At 45.1% G+C, this 22,285-nt stretch overlaps 1 protein-coding gene across 1 annotated transcript in view; it reads left to right on the forward strand.

Moving 5' to 3' along the window:
• rgs11 (regulator of G protein signaling 11) overlaps positions 1-13,145 on the forward strand; it is a 149,530-nt gene extending 136,385 nt beyond the window's left edge. The window contains exons 17-18 of the mRNA XM_041206915.1: positions 12,399-12,481; positions 13,028-13,145. Coding sequence (XP_041062849.1) covers positions 12,399-12,481; positions 13,028-13,145 — 201 coding nt within the window. The remainder of the gene's footprint in view (positions 1-12,398; positions 12,482-13,027) is intronic.
• The last annotated feature ends 9,140 nt before the right edge of the window (positions 13,146-22,285 follow it).

A 22,285-nucleotide genomic window follows, 5' to 3' on the forward strand; every position in this document is an offset into this window, starting at 1 on the left:
AGGATTAATTAGGAATATTGATATTGTTATAATTGTTGGTTGAGATGAATGAATAGTAATACTCTGGTTGAACATCATGTTATGTAATGATTTCGTGGATCCCCAGAATTCACGCCTTGGGGCTGAGACCTCATCTGCAGCATTGGGAGTTGCCTAAGGAGCAGTGGGATTTCACAGCAGTCAGGAGTATACAGCAAGCAGCTGCATTGGTTGTTCTGTACACGCAACCCAATAGGGATTTCATTCAGTACTCCCTGGCACTGGATGTAGATTTTAAAAAATTAAAAACACAGGTAAAGGCTATGAGGGATGTCAGATGGCACAAAAGGCACAGGACCAGATTTTGCATCCCAACATGGGGCAAACACATGTCAGGTGGGTGGGAAAAGAGGCAGCTGGGATCCGATTCTAGGATTCCCACCCCCATTCCCATTGTACGGTATTTTGAAGGCCTGGAGAGGCCATGGGGGGATATGGGGGTACAGGGGGGGCATGGATGGCGTGGGAGTATATTGGGAGTGAGGGATGTAGGGGTGTGGAAGGATATGGGGTTATGGAAGGAGGGGTGGGTGGGTGGTGGTGGGTGGGAAGGAGGGGCAAGGGCTAAGATGCCTAACATTCAAGTACAGAACTTGGGCCAACATCCAAGTGAACAGGGACAGGCCTTCTAACCTGCCTGCTTTGGCATCCACCCACCTCCATTCACCCAATCCTAATCTGTGAATCTCCTGCTGTCCTCTGACCACGAGAATAGAATCATGCAGGTCAAGGGTGAGGTCCTGGCACCTCCCAAGCGCATTTATTTTGTGTGATCCTTATTTGAAGGGCACAATAGTTTTCAAGGATGACTCCAGAAAACACAAACAACTCTGAGTGCAGGCTAAAAGTAGCCTTTTGCCAATCATTGATCAATACAGAATTAAAGGAATTTACCTCCTGCATGTAAGATAATGGCAGAATTTTCTGTGTGGCTGGCGTTGGGCGTGAGTGGACAATATGGCACAATTGGTTTTACGATGGTGGGAAACCAGTTTGCGATTGTTGGTGGGCTGCATTTCCCGCCATCAGACGTCAGGAACCTCACTGTAATACAGCAGTGTATCATTATCAGGCCAGCCTGCCAGAGCCGTCCCCACCCCATTGGATCGCCCGTCCACATCGGCGGGAAAGCATGCTAACGTGTTTCACAACAGCACGTAGGTGACATGCACTTGGCAGCCTGCACTTTGAGGGGAACTCGGAAGTGAGTGCAGTAATGTTGTGCAGTGCTTGCCAGGGTCACCTGTTGGACTTCAAGCTTCAGGGGCGCGGGGTTAAGGGCAGCCCTGCTGCTGAGGCGACTGGTGGTGGGGTTGCAGGCAAGTGCAGCCCTGCTGCTGAATATAGCGCACAAGCTTTTGGGGTAGGGGGCAGGGTGAGCAAGGGAAGTGGCCGTGCATTAGGGAAACCTGTACAAAGTGACCATTCCTCTGCAACTGAGACAGATCAGGCGCAGCCACTTTGATATGGTTGGGATCGGATTTCTAACTTATCTGCCCACTCAAGCAATGCCGAGGCATCAAAGTGTCACCAAGTGCTCCAGGGCTTTTCATCCCCACTTCCCACCCCAACACAGACTCCAAACTCATGAGCATTTTAGAGGACAGCAGAACAGTTGGACGACTGCACTCCTTGTACAATCTCCTCGCTAAAGCTGGACATGGAACAGTCACTGGTGGAGGCGCTCACAGACCCTTGCAATGTCAGCATCCCAGTTTGGACCAGTCTCCCCCATGGTTCAAGCTAACAGGGCAGCCTTGCAGTGCGGGTTAGGAGAATGCCTGTCCCTGAGCCGAGACCACAGCATGCAGTGCACTAATCTCTGGCCGTCCAAGTGGAGGCAAGCACTCTCCGGGATGCATTAAGGGGCTGTCGTACTTAACCAGGACAGGTTCTTAGTACACCTGTGCTAACCACCTGTCTCCCTCTCTCATCCTGCAGGAGGTGAACATCAGGATCATGGAGCCTGGTGAACCAGCTGTATGCCAGATGGCCTACAGAGCGTGAAGATGATAGGGGAGAGAGCGATTGAGGCTCCTGGCTGCGTAGAGACAGGAGCAGCAACCTCAGGAAGAAGGGGCACTGGGGTTCCCACACATGCTGCCCAGGAGCCACAGCGAGTTGTCACAGGCCGGTGCCTAGCAACACCCAGGGTGCCAAGGGGGATGAGGGTGAGGGGGTCCTCAGAGACAACAATGACAAGGATAAGGCCCTCACACTGGCCAGATGAGGCAAGTGCGCTCAGGAGGCCCTCATAGCTGCTAGATTTGCGGAGGATGATGATGACATGAGGTGAGGTGACCCCATAGATCCTCACATCACATCTGTGAATGTTTGACTCCAGTCTGGCTTATGGCAGCACCAATACCCTCTGTGAGAATGCTCCTGTCATGGAGATGCAGTGGAGGCCCTAATAGTTGCTCGATTGCAGGAGGATGATGACGACGTGCAGTGAGGACACTCCATAAATCTTTACATATCCTCTGAGAATTTTGAATCCTGTCTGGCCAAGGGCAGATCACTAGTGCTCTGTGATCGGGGTCATATATTGAAGATGCGGCCTTGAAACTTTAGAAGCATCTGATGCTCTGTCCACCTTCAGCACCTGAGCCCTTCAGGAGCTGGAGCACAGTATCAGTGGTCACAGATGCTGAAGAGATGGGGGCCAGCACCTCCTTAAAGGTGCTGAGAGCACACCGAGAGAATGAAAGAACTCTGTGGTGCCTGCCCACTACGTTCTGGCAGTAATGATCAGCACTGCCGAGGTGCAGGCATCAGTAAGGTTTCCAGGGAGTGTGAGGCTGGACCATCGATTTGGAGCACAGGGAAGAAGCCCTGGACTGAGACACCTGCCTTTATCTTGTGCAGAAAGGTTTCACATCTGAATGACAAGAACACTGCTCATCAGAACAAGGAGCCATAGGCAGGGAGACATTCTTGGGAGTTTATTTACAATAGTGAAGATTATGTATAAGTGATTAACACCCAGGCTGTGCAACTAATTCTCCTTAACTTTCCTAACCCTGTCGCTACATCTTGGTGCACCCTGGACATCCACAGTGGAGGTGGAGGCTGCCTGATTACTGCTACACCCTGTCTGTGATGACCTTGGCAGGTATCCTCTGGAGGGCCGAGATTTGGAGGTCACAGGAAGAGGGGAGGTGGACGGGCCGGAAATTCTTGGAGTCACCCTGGATGGATGGATCCGGAGTGTGCACCTGCTGATCCTCCTCTCTATGGATGCCCAGGCTGACTCCTTGAGGAGCAGGAGTGAGATCAAGCTGCCTGGCATCCCTCTCGCGTACTCACTGTTGGCGGCCAACTGTGGCAATATCGATGGAGTTGAGCCCACGCAACGGTGCAGGAGTGACATCCTGGACCAAGGTCTGTATGGTGGCCGCCAATCCTGCCAGTGTTGATCTCGGTGCGTTGGTATGCCAGTGCTATCACCTCAGCCTAAAGGCTGACAGACTTCTCCATCGTGCTTTGCAATCTGAGCAGCGAACATCCCTTCCTGTTGTTCCCGAGCTTGCCTTTGTAGCTCCAGCAACCGTGACATGACCAAGTCCAGAGGCTCCTCATCTGACTCAGTCTCAGCAAAGTTCTGGCCTCCGGCAGTCCTCCGAGTGCCGGGGACCTGGGCAGTCCCTGCCTCCATCTGCTGTGGATCAGGATGTGCTCACCGGATTGTGATCCCGGGGCTACTCTAAAGCTAGGTCCCACCGAGGTGTGTGTCTCTGAGCTGGTGGAGGGTGTGGGTGAGTGCTGTGACGGGACTTCAAGGAGGGTGCCTTCAGATTCCTCTTCAGAGGTTTCTTCGGAGCTTGATTGGAAGCCCTGGGTCATGGACTCTGTCGGCTCTTTGGCAGATGTGCCTGCGATAGCAAAGGGAGATAATTAGCGCATGGCAGTGGCCTGTGAAACAGAACACATCACTCACAGTATGGTTGTAAATGGATGTTGCACTGCTGGGCTCTCACTTGGTAGAGCAGCGCCGGCCTCACCATCAGGACCGGTTCAGATCCTCACCGGCCGGCTGGGTGGGTTCTGTGAGGACCTTGAATTTAGGTATTCTGCCACAGTCTGCGACCTCTCTCCCTTGTTGTCCTGCATGAATAAAGATGGAGAGAGTGTAAGCAAGATACCTGCCAGGCCAGATGATAAGTATGTCCAGCCTGTGCAGGTGGTGAGTGGTCCCATGGGTGGGATGACGACAATGACGATGAGTGTGAGAAAGTGAATGGTGTTGTCCCTTGAACTGGCAGTGAGTGAGGGCCTTGTGGATGTGCAATGGGCTTGCGAGTGTGTGAGTTGAGAGTGATGAAAAGAGTTACTTACTCTGTCAGTGTGGGAGATGGATTGGGCACCATGTATCCCAGCTCGGTGCCCATCCATGAATGGTGAGCAGGGAGGTCCGAAGTGACCTCACGTCGATGCAGCAGCTGCCTGTCATCTCTGTGGGCTCCTCTCAGGGTGCTCCGGATGAGGGTAACAGCTCCTCTGCACCAGCGTCACACCATCTCTGCCAAGCAGGCACCAGCGCAGATACTAGCACCTCGGTGGGAAGTAGATTGTCGGTTAGCATCCTGGGACACGACGGCGAGGGCACTTTGCACTGGCTTGAGATGCAGGCGGAGACAGAGAGTGCCCAGGGCGCTGGCAGTTGGAGGACTGCAGGGGTCCAGGCACATGCTCAGTCGGTGGCTGATGATATGCCTCTGGAGTTGGCCCTGAGGCAGCAGATGCTAGAAGCCCAGCAGGGTGTGCGGGAGGATCTGTGGGAGATGCATGAGGGAATATTTTGCATGGTCTTCATGATGGAGGAGTCCAAGTGGAGCATCAGCAATGCAATGAGTCTCATGGCCAAGCGCCATGCTTCTTCCATGGAGAGAGCGGTGGCTCTCGTGGAGAAGCTCCTCCAGGAGAACAATCAGGGCTTCCTGGGGATGCGTTCGGGAAATGGATTGAGCACCCAGTATCCCGGCTCGGTGCTCACCAATCTACGGTGAGAAGGGAGGTCCGAAGCGACCTCACATAGGCACGTGAGCTGCCTGTCGTCTCTGTGGGCTTCTCTCCATAGAACCATAGAAAGGTTACAGCGCAGAAGGAGGCCATTCAGCCCACCTTGTCCATGCCAGCCCGAGGACACCCAGGTGTCCTTTCTAATCCCACCTTCCTGCACCCGGCCCATGGCCCTGCAGCTTACAGCATTTAAGCTGCAGATCCAGGTACTTTTTAAAAGAGTTTAGAGTTTCTGCCTCTACCACCAACTTGGGCAGTGAATTCCAGACACCCACTACCCTCTGCATAAAAAAGTTCTTCCTCATGTTCCCCCAAATCTTCTGCCACTTATCTTGAATCTATGTCTCCTGGTACTTGAATTCTCCACCAAGGGAAACAATTTTATCCTGTCCATTCTATCTATTCCCCTCATAACTTTGCACACCTCAATCAAGTCACCTCTTAGCCTTCTTTGTTCTTAGGAAAATAACCCCAACCTATCCAATCTCTCCTTGTAACTACATTTTTCTAACCCTGGCAACATTCTTGTAAACCTCCTCTGCACTCTCTCCAGAGCTATTACGTCCTTCTTATATGTGGTGACCAGAACTGCACACAATACTCCAGTTGTGGCCTTACCAGTGTTTTATACAATTCCAACGTTATATCCTTACTTTTATATTCTATACCTCTGCCAATGAACGAGAGCATTCCACGTGCCTTCTTTACAACCTTGTCTACTTGAACTACTGCCTTCAGGGACCTGTGTACTTGTACGCCAAGATCTCTCACTTCATCTACCCCTCTTAGTATATTCCCATTTATTGTGTAATCCCTGTAACTGTTTGACCTCCCTAAATGTATGACCTCACACTTCTCCATGTTAAAATCCATCTGCCAATTTACCACCCACTCCACCAACCCATCTATATCATTTTGGAGATTATGGCTATCCTCTACATTATCCACTACTCGGCCAATCTTTGTGTCATCTGCAAATTTCCCAATAATGCCCCCCATGTTCACGTCCAAATTGTTAATATGTAACACAAACAGCAAGGGTCCCAACACTGAGCCATGTGGAACACCACTTGAGACAACTTTGCATTCGCAAGGGCATCCATCAACCATTACCCTTTGTTTCCTGTTACAAAGCCAACTTTTTATCTAGTTTGCCACATTACCCTGAATCCCATGGGCTTTTACTTTCCTGACCAATCTGCCATGTGGGACCTTGTCAAATGCCTTGCTAAAATCCATGTACACAACATCCACTGCACTACCTTCATCAACCCTTCTTGTCACTTACTCAAAGAATTCAATCAAATTTGTGAGGCAAGACCTTCCTTTAACAAATCCATGCTGACCATCCCTGACTAGTCCATGCCTTTCCACATGACAGTTAATCCTATCTTTCAGGATTGATTCTACTAATTTGCTCACCACCAATGTAAGACTAACTGGCCTATAATTGTTTGGCATTTCCTTTGATCTCTTTTTAAACAATGGAACTATGTTTGCATTTCTCCAGTCTTCTGGTACCTCCCCTGTATCTAGTGAAGATTGGAAAATCATCCTCAGAGCATCTGCTTTCTCCTCCCTGAGTTCCTTCAGCAGCCTCGGAAACAATCCATCTGGCCCTGGTGTCTTATCAATTTTCAAGGATTTCAACCCTTCTTCTTTCTTTATGACTATCCTGTCCAATATCTCACAGTGTTCTTCCTGGACTACTATATTTACATCCTCCCTTTCCTTTGTAAACACGGAGACAAAATATTCATTTAAAACCCTTCCCACAGCCTCTGCATCTACACACAAGTTTCTATTTTCATCTCTGATAGGTCCCACTTTTTCCTTAACTAACCTTTTAGCATTACTGTATTGGTAAAATATCTTTGGGTTATCTTTAACTTTACTTGCTAATCTTTTTTCATGCCTTCTCTTTGATTTCATTTTTTACTTCGTCCCTGCACTTCCTATATTTGTCTAGGCTATCTGCAGTGCTTAGTTCTTTGTGCCTATCGTACGCTTTCTTTTTTCTGTTTGATCTTCCCCTGTATTTCTCTGGACAACCAGGGGGGGTCTAGATTTGGCAGTACCACTCTTTATTTTTGTAGGGGACATGTCTACTTTGTACAATTAGGATCTCGCTTTTTAGTGCTTCCCACTGGTTTTCCACTGTTTTATCCTCCAGCAATGTTGTCCAGTCTACCTCAGCCAAGTTCCTCCCCATTTCTGCAAAATTTGCCTTCCCCCAGTTCAAGACTTTTACCCTTGCCTTGTCTCTGTTCTTTTCTATTGTAGTGCTAAATCTAACTGAATTGTGATCACTGTCCCTGATATGGTTGCCAACTGTCACTTCACCCACTTGCCCTGCTTCGTTCCCCAAGACTAGACCTAGAATTGCATCTCCTCTTGTTGGGTTTGTCACTAATTGGTTAAAAAAAATTTCCTGGACACACTGCATGAATTTTTCTCCCTCAGTGCCCCTTATATGTTTGAATCCCAGTTGATATTAGGACAGTTGAAGTCTCCTACTATTATTGCCCTCTTGTTCTTACAAGCAGAAATTTCCCTACACATTTGTTCTTCTATCTCCCTTTCACTATTTGGGGGTCTGTAGTATACCCCCAGTAGTGTGACTGCCCCTTTTTTATTTCTAAGCTCAATCCATAAAACCTCGTTTGTTGACCCATTTAGTATATCATTCCTTCTCACAACTGGGACTGATTCTTTAACCATTAGTGCTACACCCCCCACCCCTCCTTTTTTATCTCCTACTCTATCGTGTCTAAAGACTCTATAACCAGGGATATTAAGCTGCCAATTTTGTCCCTCCTTTAGCCAGGTCTCCGTTATAGCGATGACATCCTGCTGCCATGTGTCTACCTGTGCCCTTAACTCATCTACCTTGTTTGGAAGTATTGTTTGGAAGTATTCCTTGCATTGAAGTATAAACAGTTTAACCCTGTCAATTTCCCTTGCTAGACACTTTGTAAACTTTGCTTCTCCTGTAACTCCATGTCTATCACAACGTCCCTAACTAATGTTCTACCTCCAATTTTCTGATCTGAATCTGACCTGTCTGATCCTACTCCTGGGATCCCATCCCCCTGCCACACTAGTTTAAATACTCCCCAACAGAACTAGCAAAAGCCTCCACAAGGACACTGGTCCCAGCTCTGCCTGGGTGTAGCCCAATCGGTTTGTACAGGCCCCATCTTCCCCAGAACCAGTCCCAGTGCCTCAAGAATCTGAATCCCTCCTGGCTACACCATCTCTCCAGCCATCTCCCAGGGCGCTCTGGATGAGAGCAGCAGCAACTCTGCCCCCCTGTCAATGACCGTGGGATCTGATGAGGCTGTGGTGACTGGGGAGATGCCAGCTGTAGAACTGGCCACTCCCTCCCAGGCGGGGCTATCAAAGTCTCCACAGGCCAGAGGACGCCCATGGTCATCACCCGCCAAGGTCATCGAGGCCAACAGGACAGCATAGTGAGCAGGCTGTCTCCAATGCCAGTGCCAGCGAGGGGGGAGCACCTAGACTTTGCACCTGAAAACATAAACTTAAGGCACCTTAGACACACCGCGGGTTTCTCACTGGTGGTTTTATGTTGCCCCGGTATTAGTTGATTATAATTTGATGTGCAGTCAACACATTTGAATTGAGTCGCTTTTCTGTTTTATTTATTATATTCATTAAACGCTTTATTTGTGAACATGCCTCAGGGTGATTCCTTACTTCTGAAGGTGGACGGAAACCCATGATGTTATGAGTGAGTTATTTGTCATTGAGCTTTATTGACAAGGCACATAATTAATGTTCTTAACCAGGTAGATGTTGCTGTCAGGTATGGAGCCTGCAGCCCTGCCATGTGTTGGAGATCCATCTGTGGTGTGCTAGCTGAAGGCTCATTGGATTAAAGCCTCTGGGGTGTCCCTGCCTCCCTGGAGTATGCCCGAGTCAGCGTCTACCCCCTCAGTGTTCTCCTGTGCATGGTCATCCTCGGACTCACTGCTGGACTCATCGTGTGCAGCTGGAGCATCTGTGTCTATGCCTTCCTCATTCACTATATCGCCCCTTTCTTGCGCCAGATTGTGGAGAGTGCAGCATGCAACCACTATCAGCGATACACGATCTGGGGGGTATTGGAGTGTGCCCCCTGAACAGTCCAGGCATGGGAAGGGCACCTTGAGAAGACTGATGGTTCTCTCCATCACAGCCCTTGTGTGGCTCCTATTGTACCGCTGCTCAGCCTCTGTTCTTGGATGGCGGAGAGGTGTCATGAGTCACCTTCTTTCACCCAGCAGCCATCCATCAAGCCAGGCTGGAGCACTGAAGAGCCTCTGCACCTGGGAGTGTCTCAGGATGTAGGCATCGTGGGAGCTGCCTGGGTACCTTGCACAGACTTGTAGAATCAGCATCTGGTGATCACACACTATCTGCACGTTCATGGAGTGGAAGCCCTTCCTGTTGACGAAGGCACCGGGCTCACCCGCTGGTGCCTGATGGCCACATGTGTACAGTCTATTGCACCTTGGACACGGGGGAAGCCAGCAATCACAGCGAAGCCTCTGGCTCGCTCTGTCTGGTTGGCCTCATCCCAGCAGTAGTGGGTGAAAGTCATTGCACGCCTGATCAGAGCGTCTGTCACCTGCTTGACACAAGTGTGGACAGCTGATTGGGACACTCCACAGAGATCACCCACCGACCCCTGGAAAGAGCCGGAGGCATAAAAGTTGAGGGCAACCGTGACCTTCAACGCCACTGGCATGGGGTGTCCACCCACACAGTTTGCGGAGATCTCAGGGCCTATCATCTGACAGACGGAGGTGACTATCTCCCTTGAGAGACTGAGCTTCCTTCGGCACTGCACTTCAGACATATTGAGGTAGCTGCTTCGCTGCCTGTAAACCTCGGCAGCAGGATAGTGGTGTCTTCTGCGGCCCCTTCCACCTTGGACTTTCTGTTGGCCCTGCGCCCCTTGTGCCTGCGCCTGTCCTCCCACAGGTGGCTGTCCTGGAGGCTGAATGTGGACTCCTGGCCTCCTCCCCGTTCTGGCCCTCCCTTCCTCATCAGAGGAGGTGCCTCCTGTGGAGAGCACAACTCCCATCCCCAGGCCAAGGGAAGGCTTCCTGACACCAGCGAAGCCCCAAAAATGATGTTTACGACAGAGTCCTGACTTGAAGCCTGTTACTCCTGTCCAAGCAGCTGTGAAGAGATTTGGAGTTGTCCTGTTCGCACAGGCAAGTAGCAGTAAGGTTAAACATTTACTGTCTACCAAAGACCACTCGTGAGCCCACTCAGCCCTCTTATCCCGCCCATGGATGAGGTTTTTAAAAACGTGGCCTACCCGCCTGCCCGTTGCACCCGTGCAACGACCTGAAGATGACATGAACCCCAGGAAGTAAATCAGTTAGTGGCTCAAGGGCCTTAAATGTCCTGTTAATTAATGGCGGGCGTGTATCGGAGATTATCACACACCTGCCCACCGAAATATCATGATGGCGCACGGGGACATCGGGACGCATGCCCGACTTCACCGTGCGTCATTTTATGCTTCGGCGTGTGGGGCCCGCCCCCACATGCTGAAGAGAAAATTCTGCCCCTCAAGGTGCTGAGCAGCCCATCATTCAGAGATTTCTAGACTATAACTGTAATTAGAAAGAATTTTTAATAATTTAATTCAATAATGCAATACATCCCTTGTTTATATGTTCCCAAATCCAACTTACTGATTTTCCAGAATAAAACAGCACCAAAGCAGAATTTGGGCAATGATAACAATGGAGGAAATGCTGAGGACAGCATTGCAGACAGCATTTTGGCAGGTTTCTTTGGTGCATGTATGCACCGTATAGAAGCTAGCGTAGGCACTTAGCTAACTAAAGCTCGCATTCGTAGCTGACATACAAGTGTTACAAACTTCTACCATTGAGCCTGTTTATTTCGAGTAGTTCCTAATTTAAGTTGGTAAATCAGGAATGGGCATGAAGTTATAAAACCAGTGATATTTCATTCAGGACTTAGGTACAGATTTATACTGGTTAAATTTAAACTATCTTAGCAGGAATCCACCAACATATTTCTGACTTTTTTAAAAGTCCATGAGATTTATACCCAAGTTCAAGTCTGCACGAAAATCTCTTCAAAGCAGTTTTACAAACACATCAAGGAAGTTTCAATCTTGAGCCAGTATAGAAACAAAAACTAACTTACTTTGATTGAAGAACTCAGAAGGTTTCAGGGAAATTTAATTCGGATTGTTAATTTTCCGGAATATCTCTGTGAGATGCCAAGCAACCTACACTGTTTGAAGGTGTGCTATTTTAACGGGATGAAAAGGGAAACTCACCCTGGCATGTGGAGATGAGTCCCGCAATTCTGGACATCAACCACGGTATCGCCCACATCACAGAAACCATTATAGTACACCTGCTGAGCTCTTTAACATCAATGGTTAACCTGGTTGGTGGTACACAGCAGGAAAAGGAAGTTCAAAAATGAAGCTTTCAGTAATATTTAAATTTACATTAATGAATAAAAGAGAACATTATGAAATGATTGGCATTATAACACTTTTATCTCAAGCTAACAAAATACTGTACTTGACCAATAACCTGACCCTACCAGGGAATTTTAACCTAAATAAAGGGCCAATTTGGGTAGAGGCGTTAAAGTTTTAAAAATCAGACTCCCAGCCCAAACCCACTTCCAACCCATCTGTGAGCCTCACTGCTATTCAGGTCTTAAACTTTAACTTTGGTGAACCATGTTTCCCCTGCCTCAGGGAGGCTGGCAGCTATATCCAGGAGAGGATTTGGCAGATCCAGGAGGTGAGTTCCTTTGCACCTACCTCCTGGACCCAACATCCCTACCTGAGAAAAACCTGCAATTGAGCAACCCCTGCACCCTTCCACCCCATCGCCAGGCTTCCAGTCCCAATCACAGGCCTCTGGTCTCCTTCTTCAGGCCCTTGACCTCCCCCTCCAAGGTCTTCCTACATAAACAACGTAATCGAGTGCCGCTAGCTCATGTCACTGATACTGGTGGCAAAACTGGAGTACTCTTCAATTTCCGGTAAAGGGAAAATTGATATAGAAAAATTACAAAACATGCAGCTTCAATTGTGATTCTGACAGAGTTGTCATTTAAGGCTTTTTTCTATTCAGCAGTTTAAAAACATAAAGCAACAATTCCAATATTTCAATCTGGGTATAACCATCCTTCAAATAAAATCAAAAAGGTTAACATTAAGAAGGACGATATGACTTGTGATTGCTACAGAAAGAGAAGGTGCTTGTGCATATTACTGGCACCCTAAAGTTACTGATTCCTTGTTTATATAATTGCTCCAGGACTCGTATCCACGTTACTTAAAGTCAGATATGTACAAGAATATTTTAGCAAGATCCATTGTTCCTCAGGAACCCAAGAAAAGGTATGTTATCAGATGCCTCATTTGGAAAATGCTTTGGGGTAAAAAGTTGATCTGCTAAAGGTGGCATCAGTGAGTTGTTTTGCTTTAGTTTCAACCAACCTTTAGAATGAATAACAATATATAATGCATATAGATATGTTAGTAAGTTATAAATACCTATAGTTTTTCAATAACAAAATCAAAGAAGTGTAAATTTCTGCCTACGTAAAATAACATTTATTTGTGGGAGTAAAAGGAAAAGTTTAGGGCAGTGAAAAATGCTCCTTAGCTTAAGAAATTACTCTTTAGGCAAATATTTCTCACATCGTGTACAATTCTTCTAGCAAAATTAGACTTTATGGTCTCATCATTGAAGTCTGAAAAAAGTGAATGCATGTATTATTTTAATATTACATAAACCTATAACAAATGGATGCAGAATTTTCAGTAGCAGAATCTTCTCAGTTACTGATTTCCAAAGAGAAAAATGCACCATGGCCTGTTTAGCTTCTTAATACAGTCTTTTGTTTAAAAAAAAAGGTAATTTTTGCATCTGTTTTTGTCTAGTATGGTTCCATTCATGAGGTGGCATCGTCATTCCAACCCAAGCTCTGTACAGATGTTATACTCAAAGGACAATGACGGAAAAGGAAAAGATGCAACGGTTTCACAGGTTCAAAACTAAACACAGCATATTAACAGCAGTAACTTTCCTTTACCCTGTCACAATTTTACACCTCTTAAAATTATCTCACATTTTACACAAAATCATGTCATTGCTGACTCCACATCACGATTTTGAACACGCCAAACTTTTGCACGTCAACTTTTATTCAGGGAAGTAAAAGTTTGATTCCTTGTTGAAAACCAACTGAACTAAATTCTCAATTTCTCCTGAATGCCATTTTTGAATAACCCAAGAACTTAGGGGGAAAATATAGATTGCTGTATCCTTCAAAAATGCTTTCAACTGCTCTCTGTTATGGGATATGTTTGGCCTTAACAGTATACCATTGAAATCCATGTGAAGTATTAAATTATCTGCCATTAACATTATTTGACCTTTAAGTTCTACCTAAAGACCACAAGATTAAAATCTCTATGTTAAAGATGGATGTCGTAACATGTGCCAAGGAGTAGGAGAATGTGGGTTGATGATCTTAATTCCTCATGTGGTGAGTTCCTAGTCTCAGCTGTAAAAATTGGGGAAGGTGCTTCGAAGGGCTAAGCATTCTTTCACATGGAGGAAAGAAATTGGAGGGTCATACTCCTCCTGACACCTGCTACAGGTTAGAATTAAAGCTGATGCAAAATGGTCCCCGGTCTAGTTGCTTAGTTGGGGTGGTGCATTCCAAATGGAAACCCATAAGAAGAGAAAAAATATAACAAAAAGAAAACCTGGCAGTATATATTTCAAATGCTACACACTCAAGGGCATAACCCACTGATGGTGGGGAATTTGTACAGAGTTCCCAATAAATTAGCTTTCCCACCTTGACAGTTTCAGACTAGAAAGATTCATCACTGTTAATTGTCCTACAATTTACTGATGTCCACCCTACTTGCCAGTTCAAAATTTGGTAAAATGATCCTTGATGTCACCTATTCTTCTTAATGCAATATGCATAAAACTATAATGTTATTAAACCATATTTGTGTTTTTAGCTACGCCCTTAATATTAAATATTTTGTGTTTTCACAGTATTAAACCTCATATAAAGTGTTTATTGAAATAAATGTACTTTATGACAGCTTGGTGTTTTTCTCATTTATAAAATCACATTTTCTATCTGCATAACATCTTCACTGCAGAACAAATGGGAGTTTTTTTTATATATAGAATGCTTTTTCCAAAAACTGTATTTTGTTTATTATTGCATTATAGCAAGACATAAACATGTAAAGTACAAAAAGGCTTTTCTATCCATTAGTAGGTACAATTTAGTATTTATAGTAGCTTCTTATTACATTGCTGTACCTCAAAATACTTTTCCTTTTTTTATCCCTACAGCTATGTCGATTCTCCCACCCTTTGGCAAACCTAGGAGTGTTCACTGGACCAAATATCCCAATTCATTCCGAGGATGCACCTTCCTGGTCCCAATCCAGCCTTCCCTCATTTTGCCCTGGAATCCTTCCTGCTGCAACCTCCCCTTCCTGTAGCTGCACGGACCCTAAGAGGTTCTCTGTTTGTTCCTCAGTTCCATTGTCAGCATGTGATAAGAATATTACTATGTTGTGTTTTGGCTCTTCTAAATTCAAACCTCCTTCACTTAATGCAAGAGTAGAACCATGGCATTCCCAAGACCTGATGAAGTAAGTCATTTTTTTACAGTAAGTACATGAATTTTTACATATACATATATATATACATATACAGCATATTGTATATACACCAATGGCGCACAAGGAACTGAGAAAGTATCACCATTAATCTAAACAATAAACTAACAGGATATGTTATTTTCAGTCTTTTGACAAATTTCAGTTATTCACCAGCTTAGAAAATAGTTGACCAAGGGATTTCAAAGGAAAGTTGTGCACTAGTTATATGCTACCACTAGGTGTAATAATTGCATTTATTAAGCAAGAGTCCTAGAGACAATAGCGATAGTGTTAATAAATGGGCTTTTAATCCCAAGAATGTACTTTGAGTGATCCAGATGATGTCCGATTATCTTGTGACTTCCATTCTTAGTTATGAACAAGACAGCTTGTCCTATCTTAAAAGGCTCCTTAATTGGAACATCAAGTATGAAATGTTTGCTTGTAATACTTTGTACATTTTTGGTTACATACACTCATACGTAGTGTGTGTATATATACATATATATATATATATATACACATTACAGACATACTAACAATAGAATTTAAAAGAAAAATTCAGAGTTGAAAGAATAATTGTTGAAGTTCAAAACTGAATTTTTCAGTAAGAAATTCATCATATATCATAGGCCAGAATTTATTGTAGAAATCACTAGCTGTTCATTAGACTTGCCCTCACATGGCTTCTCCACTATAAGTTGCTGTTATTGGGAAATCAAAATGGTGCTGCACCCTGCACAGGGCATCTGAACCTGTGCGAACAGGGCAAGCAACTGTCTGTCTACTTAACCAATCTCATTGAAGAATTGTGAATATCTTGCACAGAATCTGAACCAGGAACTGTAAATTTGCATAGTGAATTTAATGTCAGTCAGGTACAGAAAGCAAAGTAGAGAGCCAGAATGAAAGATTGGATTAAGAGAGAGAGAAAAGAAAGGAGATGGAAAGAGTAAGTAATAAATGATGTAACTTAACTTTTAAATGTTGTTGGGTATTAAAAATAGCCGGAATTAGACTGCACATTTGTAAAAGTGAATTTTAAGGTCCAGCGAGGTTGTTTGGCAGTAATTCCACCCCATTCAATATATTTGAATGGGGAGCCAGACAGTGAGTTACCATTTTCATGCCATTTGCAGAAGAGCAGCACATCTTGATCTTTGCATTTAACTATACATCTGCACTTGCCTGAATTTGCTGTCAGATTTGCACACAAATAACAGTTAGGTCCATTAGCCTCATCACTATTCCCTTACAGTAAGTTCTGGTCCTGTCACTTCTGATAGTTTAAACAATCAGGAACAACATATTTAATGCGACTGGAACAAAAAATCCTGAAAACGGTTCACATCTTCTTGCATTCTGGTAACAGGCATACAGAATAAATGGAATATTCTGCAAAGCACAGGGAAACATTTAGAATACTCAGCTCTAAACTGACATCTCTGCAGCATTCAAAAACTTCTGTTTATTTGATTCACAGGATAACCCTGACAGTTTCTCTGTACTTTGTGGGATATTTACATCCAGATTCTCAGGGGGCATCTTTTCCTTGCAGTTCCTTTTTGTAAGAATTAAGGAAACATCTCGTACTGAATTAGGCTTAGCCGTCATGTGCTGATCAGCCAAAGGGCAGGTATTGTGACTATAAAGGTAATAATAGCGCTATTAATATATATACCTGCAAAGCCCCAAGGACATTTTTACCACTGATCCTTGCAGGGGGTGAGACACTGGAATAGAGGTGAGTCTATGTCATTTTTCAAGCTTTTATTTGCTGTTAATGGACGGTAATTTATTAATGGTACAAGTTTCAAACTGCCGTAGGGCAAAGTAATGCAAAGTTGCACCACGAAAATGCTTACATGAAATAAGCTTCCTGCTAAAGTAGACAAGATTGTGTTGATCGGTAATTTCACAAATAAAAACTTATTGAATATTTGGTTAGTGATAAGAAAACGGACTGCAGAAAGCAAAGATAACTAACCTTGTTGTTCTCATTCAGCAACCAGTGAACCAACGTGACGTACTATCATTCTAGTCACAACAATGTTGCAAACTACTAAAGTGGATTGCACCATGATTGGTTTTATACAAATGCTCTTACATAAAAATATATAATTTAACAATGTGAATTAATGTTTATTGGTGTAAGTCTTGCTAGATGCAATATTAAGATCAACCCTGATAAATCCAGCTCAGAACATGGATAAAGAAAGAACTAATTCTGTGTGCTTTGCAATAACCTGGACGTCGAGGGATATACAGGATTGGATAAAGAGAAAAAAGGAGGCTTATGGCAGATACCAAGGGCTCAAAACAGTGGAAGCCTTAGAGGAGTATAGAATGTGTAGGTAAAAAAGGAAATTAGGAGAGCAAAAAGGGGGCATGAAAAACACAAAGGCAGATAAAATAAAGGAAAATCCAAAGTTATTTTACAAGTACATTAAGAGTAAGAGGATAACTAGGGAAAGAGTAGGGCCAACTAAGGACCATAGTGGTAATTTGTGTGTGGAGCCGGAAGACGTAGGTAGGGTTCTAAATGAATACTTTGTGTCGGTGTTCACAAGTGAGAGGGACGACGTGGATATGAAAATCAGGCAGAAGGACTGTGATATAATTAAAGAAATTAGCATAGAAAGGGAGGAGGTTCTAAGTGGTCTCACAGGCTTAAAAGTAGATAAATCTCCAGGCCCGGATGAAATGTATCTCAGGCTGTTGAGTGAGGCAAGGGAGGAGATAGCAGGGGCACTAGCAAAAATTTTCAATACCTCTCTGGCCACAGGAGAGGTGCCAGAGGACTGGAGGACAGCCAATGTGGTACCATTATTCAAGAAGGGAGGAAGGGATAAACCAGGGAACTACAGGCCAGTCAGTCTAACCTCTGTGGTGGGGAAACTATTGGAAGCAATTCTGAGGGACAGAATTAATCTACACCTGGAGAGGCAGGGATTAATCAGCATAGTTTTGTTAAGGGGAGGTCGTGTCTGGCCAATTTGATTGAATTTTTCGAAGAGATGACCAGGTGTGTAGATGAGGGCAATGCATTTGATGTAGTCTACTTGGACTTCAGCAAGGCTTTTGATAAAGTCCCGCATGGGAGACAAATAGCAAAGATAGCAAAGCCCATGGGATCTAAGGCAATTTGGCAAATTGGATCCAGAATTTGCTGAGTGGCAGGAAGCAGAGGGTGATAGTTGAGGGGTGTTTTTGTGACTGGATGCATGTGTCCAGTGGGGTTCCACAGGGATCGGTGTTGAGTTCCTTGCTATTTGTGATATATATAAATGATTTAGACTTCAATGTAGGAGGGTTAATCAGTAAGTTCACAGTTGACATGAAAATTGGTGACGAGGATAGCCTTAGATTACAGGAGGATATAAACGGGCTGGTCAGATGGGCTGATCAGTGGCAAATGGAATTTGATCCAGATAAGTGTGAGGTGATGCACTGGGGCAGGACAAACAAGGCACGGGAATACACGATGAATGGTAGAACCCTGGGAAGTACTGAGGATCAGAGGGACCTTGGTGTGCATGTCCACCGGTTCCTTAAGGTAGCAGGACAGGTAGATAAGGTGGTTAAGAAGGCATATGGGATGCTTGCCTTTATTAGTCGAGGCATAGAACATAAGAGCAGGGAGGTTATGCTGGAACTGTATAAAACGCTGGTTAGGCCACAGCTAGTGTATTGCGTGCAGTTCTGGAATCCGCATTTTAGGAAGGATGGGATTGCACTAGAGAGAGTGCAGAGGAGATTTACCAGGATGTTGCCTGGGCTAGAGAGTTTTAGTTATGAGGAGAGATTGGATAGACTGGGATTATTTTCCCTGGAACAGAGGAGATTGAAGGGGGACATGATTGAAGTGTATAAAATTAAGAGGGGCATAGATAGGGTAGACAGGAAGGAACTTTTCCCCTTGGTAGAGGGATCAATAACCAGGGGGCTTAGATTTAAGATGAGGGGCAGGAGATTTAGAGGGGATGTGAGGAAGAATTTTTTCACCCAGAGGGTGGTGGGAACCTAGAGCTCAGTGTCTGAAAGGGTGGTAGAGGCTGAAACCCTCAACATTTAATGAGTATTTGGATGTGTGCTTGCGATGCCATGGCATACAAGGCTATGGGCCTAGTGCTAGAAAATGGGATTAGAGTAGTTAGGTACTTGTTTGACTGGCGCAGACTCAATGAGCTGAAGGGCGTTTTTCTGTTCTGTATACCTCTATGACTCTAATGTCCAGTGAGTCAGCAGTGCTTCTCACGTGCTAAAGCATTATGCATTCCAAAAATAGGTTAATACACCAAATAATCACTTTTTCTCCCAAGTGTCGAGATGAACTTCTCTTAGCTATTTGCCATATCCTCAAAAGCCTCAAAATAAACTGAAATACTTTTTCGAACATTCGAACACTGTTTCAGTTGTATGGTGTTCAGTGCACAAATGGCATGGATTTGACTATGAGTAAATTCATTTAATTTTTTTTATTCCCCAACAACTTTTAAGGAGCAGAGTAACTTGAACATCCTGATTTTCATGTTTACTGGTCACTGGGAGTTGTTATCCGATTTGCATATAAATAACAAAGCCTTAACATTATTTTTACAGCAAAATATCAGATTGATGGGAATCAAGATTGGTTACTTTGAATTAATTTCAAACTGAATTTGAATGCAATGTTGCAAGAGTTTTTTACTAGAGCTGAATGCTGGAAATATTCAGCAGATCAGGCAGCAACTGTGGAGAGAGAAACAGAATTAAAGAGCGGGGGCAGGTTTGGATGCAGTGGGGGGGTTGCCATTTAATCAGGCAGGAAGGCATGGGGGGGGAGAGCCTGTCACCTGCCCAACTCCCCACAACTAAATCAGGATGGGGAAAATCAAATTTGGCCTTCCCTGCACCTAGGCCAATTGAGGCCCTTAAGTGGTATTCCATGGCGGGGTGTTGGGGGTGGGGAGTGGTTAATGTGTTGTTAACCCCTCATGAGCAGGCCACTAGCTATACGCTGAGGGCCTACCTGTGGGCTGGGGGGAGCCTCCTGATTGGGAACCCTGTGCCCAGCAGAGGGCCCCACCAGCGGCAAAGGCTGCCTCCGCTATAGACCCCAACCCTGTCCTCCACACCAATCACCCTGCCCTCCTCACCTTCACCAGGGCCTGTCTGACTGGCCCCAGTGTGGCTGTCCTACTTACCTCTCCTCCAGGGCCCCCATGGCAGCTCCCCATCCCAGGCCTTCTGCGGCACCTGGGGAGTGCCGCAAGTTCTGAGGAGCTGCCAGCCTCTGATTCGCTGATAGCCTTGGAGGCAGCTCTCTCATCCTGAAGGCCCCAGGAACCCTGATGGCAGGCAGGTAAGTGCCTGATTGGGATCAAGTATCAGTGGGCTCACGGAAATGCCAGGCTTGCCACCAGCTCTAGTAGATGGGGCCACCGCCACGGCTTTAAGATTCGGCCCAAAGTTTCGGGTTGGTGAGCTTTTGTCAGAACAGGGAAACAAAATAGAGTTGTAACAGGTTTTAAGTTGGGAAAGGGGGGGAGGAGGAAATTACCAATGGGAAGATCTGTGGTGGGTGGAAGATAGGAGAGATTAAATGAGGAAAGAAATGATGATGCCAGGCAAAAGATGATATGGGACAAGTAAAGAAAGAAAAGATGGGTCTAGAGAAGCTCTAACAGGGAATAATAAAATCGCAAACAAACAGTTACTATCTGAAAAAATATGGGGGAGGGGTTATGGTTTGAAATTGTTGAGCTCAATGTTGGGTCCAGAAGGTCGGAAAGTGTTTAATTGCAAGATAAGGTGCTGTTTCTCAAGCTTATGTTGAGCTTGGATCAGTGTAGCAGGCCAAGAACAGAGGTCAGAGTGGCAATGGGGTGGAGAATTAAAATGACAGGCACCCAGAAGCTTGGGGTCAGATGCACAGACTGGACGTAGATGTCCTGCAAAGTGGTCACCCAATCTGTGTTTGGTCTTCCCAGTGCAAAAGAGACAGCATCCTAAGCAGTGGATACACAATAATTATCAAGCTGTGCAGCCGGTCTTATACCACCGGCTCTGGATTACTAACATTAATGCCAGCTGCGATAACCCGTTCATTTTACAGCAACTGAAAGTTCAATCATTCTTTGAAGAGTCATATAAGTGGATGAATGGCTGCTCGTGGGCTATTTACTGCAGTCACAGTTGTTTACCCCATTGAGGAACCCATGGACAAGAGGGAAAGAGTATTACAATGAGATGCATGCTGCATTTGGCCAACCCCATTTAGAAACTGAGAAATGAGGTTCAGATCTGTAATGACCAGAGGATACGCAGCAGGACAGGCACCCATAATTATTGTAACCAGTTGTATTTTAATTGACATCAACCTACAACGAAGTCTTGCTGTACCACAGGCTACCAAAAATACCAACTAATTACAGAAAATGAGCCTGATGATATATCTGCTCAAACAAGCAGACATTCAGCCAGGATGACAAGATAGCCTCCCATAAAAAACACAAGAAGACATTTTCGCAAATGCTCAATGCCGTAGTCAAACAACATATGCCCTGAGCTTATCACGTGCTCTGAATACATTCCTCACTAACCACCAATCTGCCTCATAACAAAGTAGTTCTCAGAATACAGTGTAGTATGAGTAACCTCTAATCATTGTAACTAAGCATGGTGTAGGTGTCCTCAGTGAATTTTGCCCCAGTGGGCAGACTCTTTTGACAGTGTATAGTGCATGTGTGCGTAGTTCCTAACTGTGTGCTCTAAAGTGTTTCCAAAGTGGGAGAAGGAAGTGAGATGGGTAACTGCTGCCTGTCAATGGCCACATTCAACTCATTGGGTAAACTCTGTACACTAGGTTTGTGGCTGCCTGGGCCTCTGCATTATGTACCGCTGCTTTACACACATGTGCGTCATCTGTACAGTTCCAGCTATTTCCTTTCTGCTAACCACTCCTTCAGTGCACTGGGAGGTCTGCCAGGGAGTAATAAGCCGTGTGATTATAGATTAATCGTGTACAATTTTTCTCCCACTGATCAGTGCACAGAAGAAACAATCCCCATCTATAAAATGTTAAAAAACAATTAGCATCAACAGATAAAGTGGGATTTTTATGTAAGTATAAAAGGAGTTTCAGCTTAGAGATGTCCACACTACAGCCCACACTGTACTCCATTGTCTCACTGATGGATAATTGCTAAATAAGAACACCAAGAAATATTGGTATCCACAGTTTGACACATTTGTAAGTTAAGTGGAACTTGGATTTAAAGTTTATCTGCAGTCTCCAAGGACTGGGTTTTCTCTGAACCCTGCATTAGGCTCAAATTGAAATCATAAAGCCAGCACAATGTGGGAAATAGTCACTCAATGTGATTTTCCCCAGAGGGGCCAATCAGAGGGCGGACTCATTGCTCAATGAAGTTGGGTGTGCAGGTTCTCAAAGCTGGAGGACCAATCGGAGACCTTCCAGTTTGAAAACAGCAGCAACAGGCTGTGATGACAGGTACG

Source organism: Carcharodon carcharias, chromosome 15 (genome assembly GCF_017639515.1).
Source record: "Carcharodon carcharias isolate sCarCar2 chromosome 15, sCarCar2.pri, whole genome shotgun sequence".
Lineage (NCBI taxonomy): Eukaryota > Metazoa > Chordata > Chondrichthyes > Lamniformes > Lamnidae > Carcharodon > Carcharodon carcharias.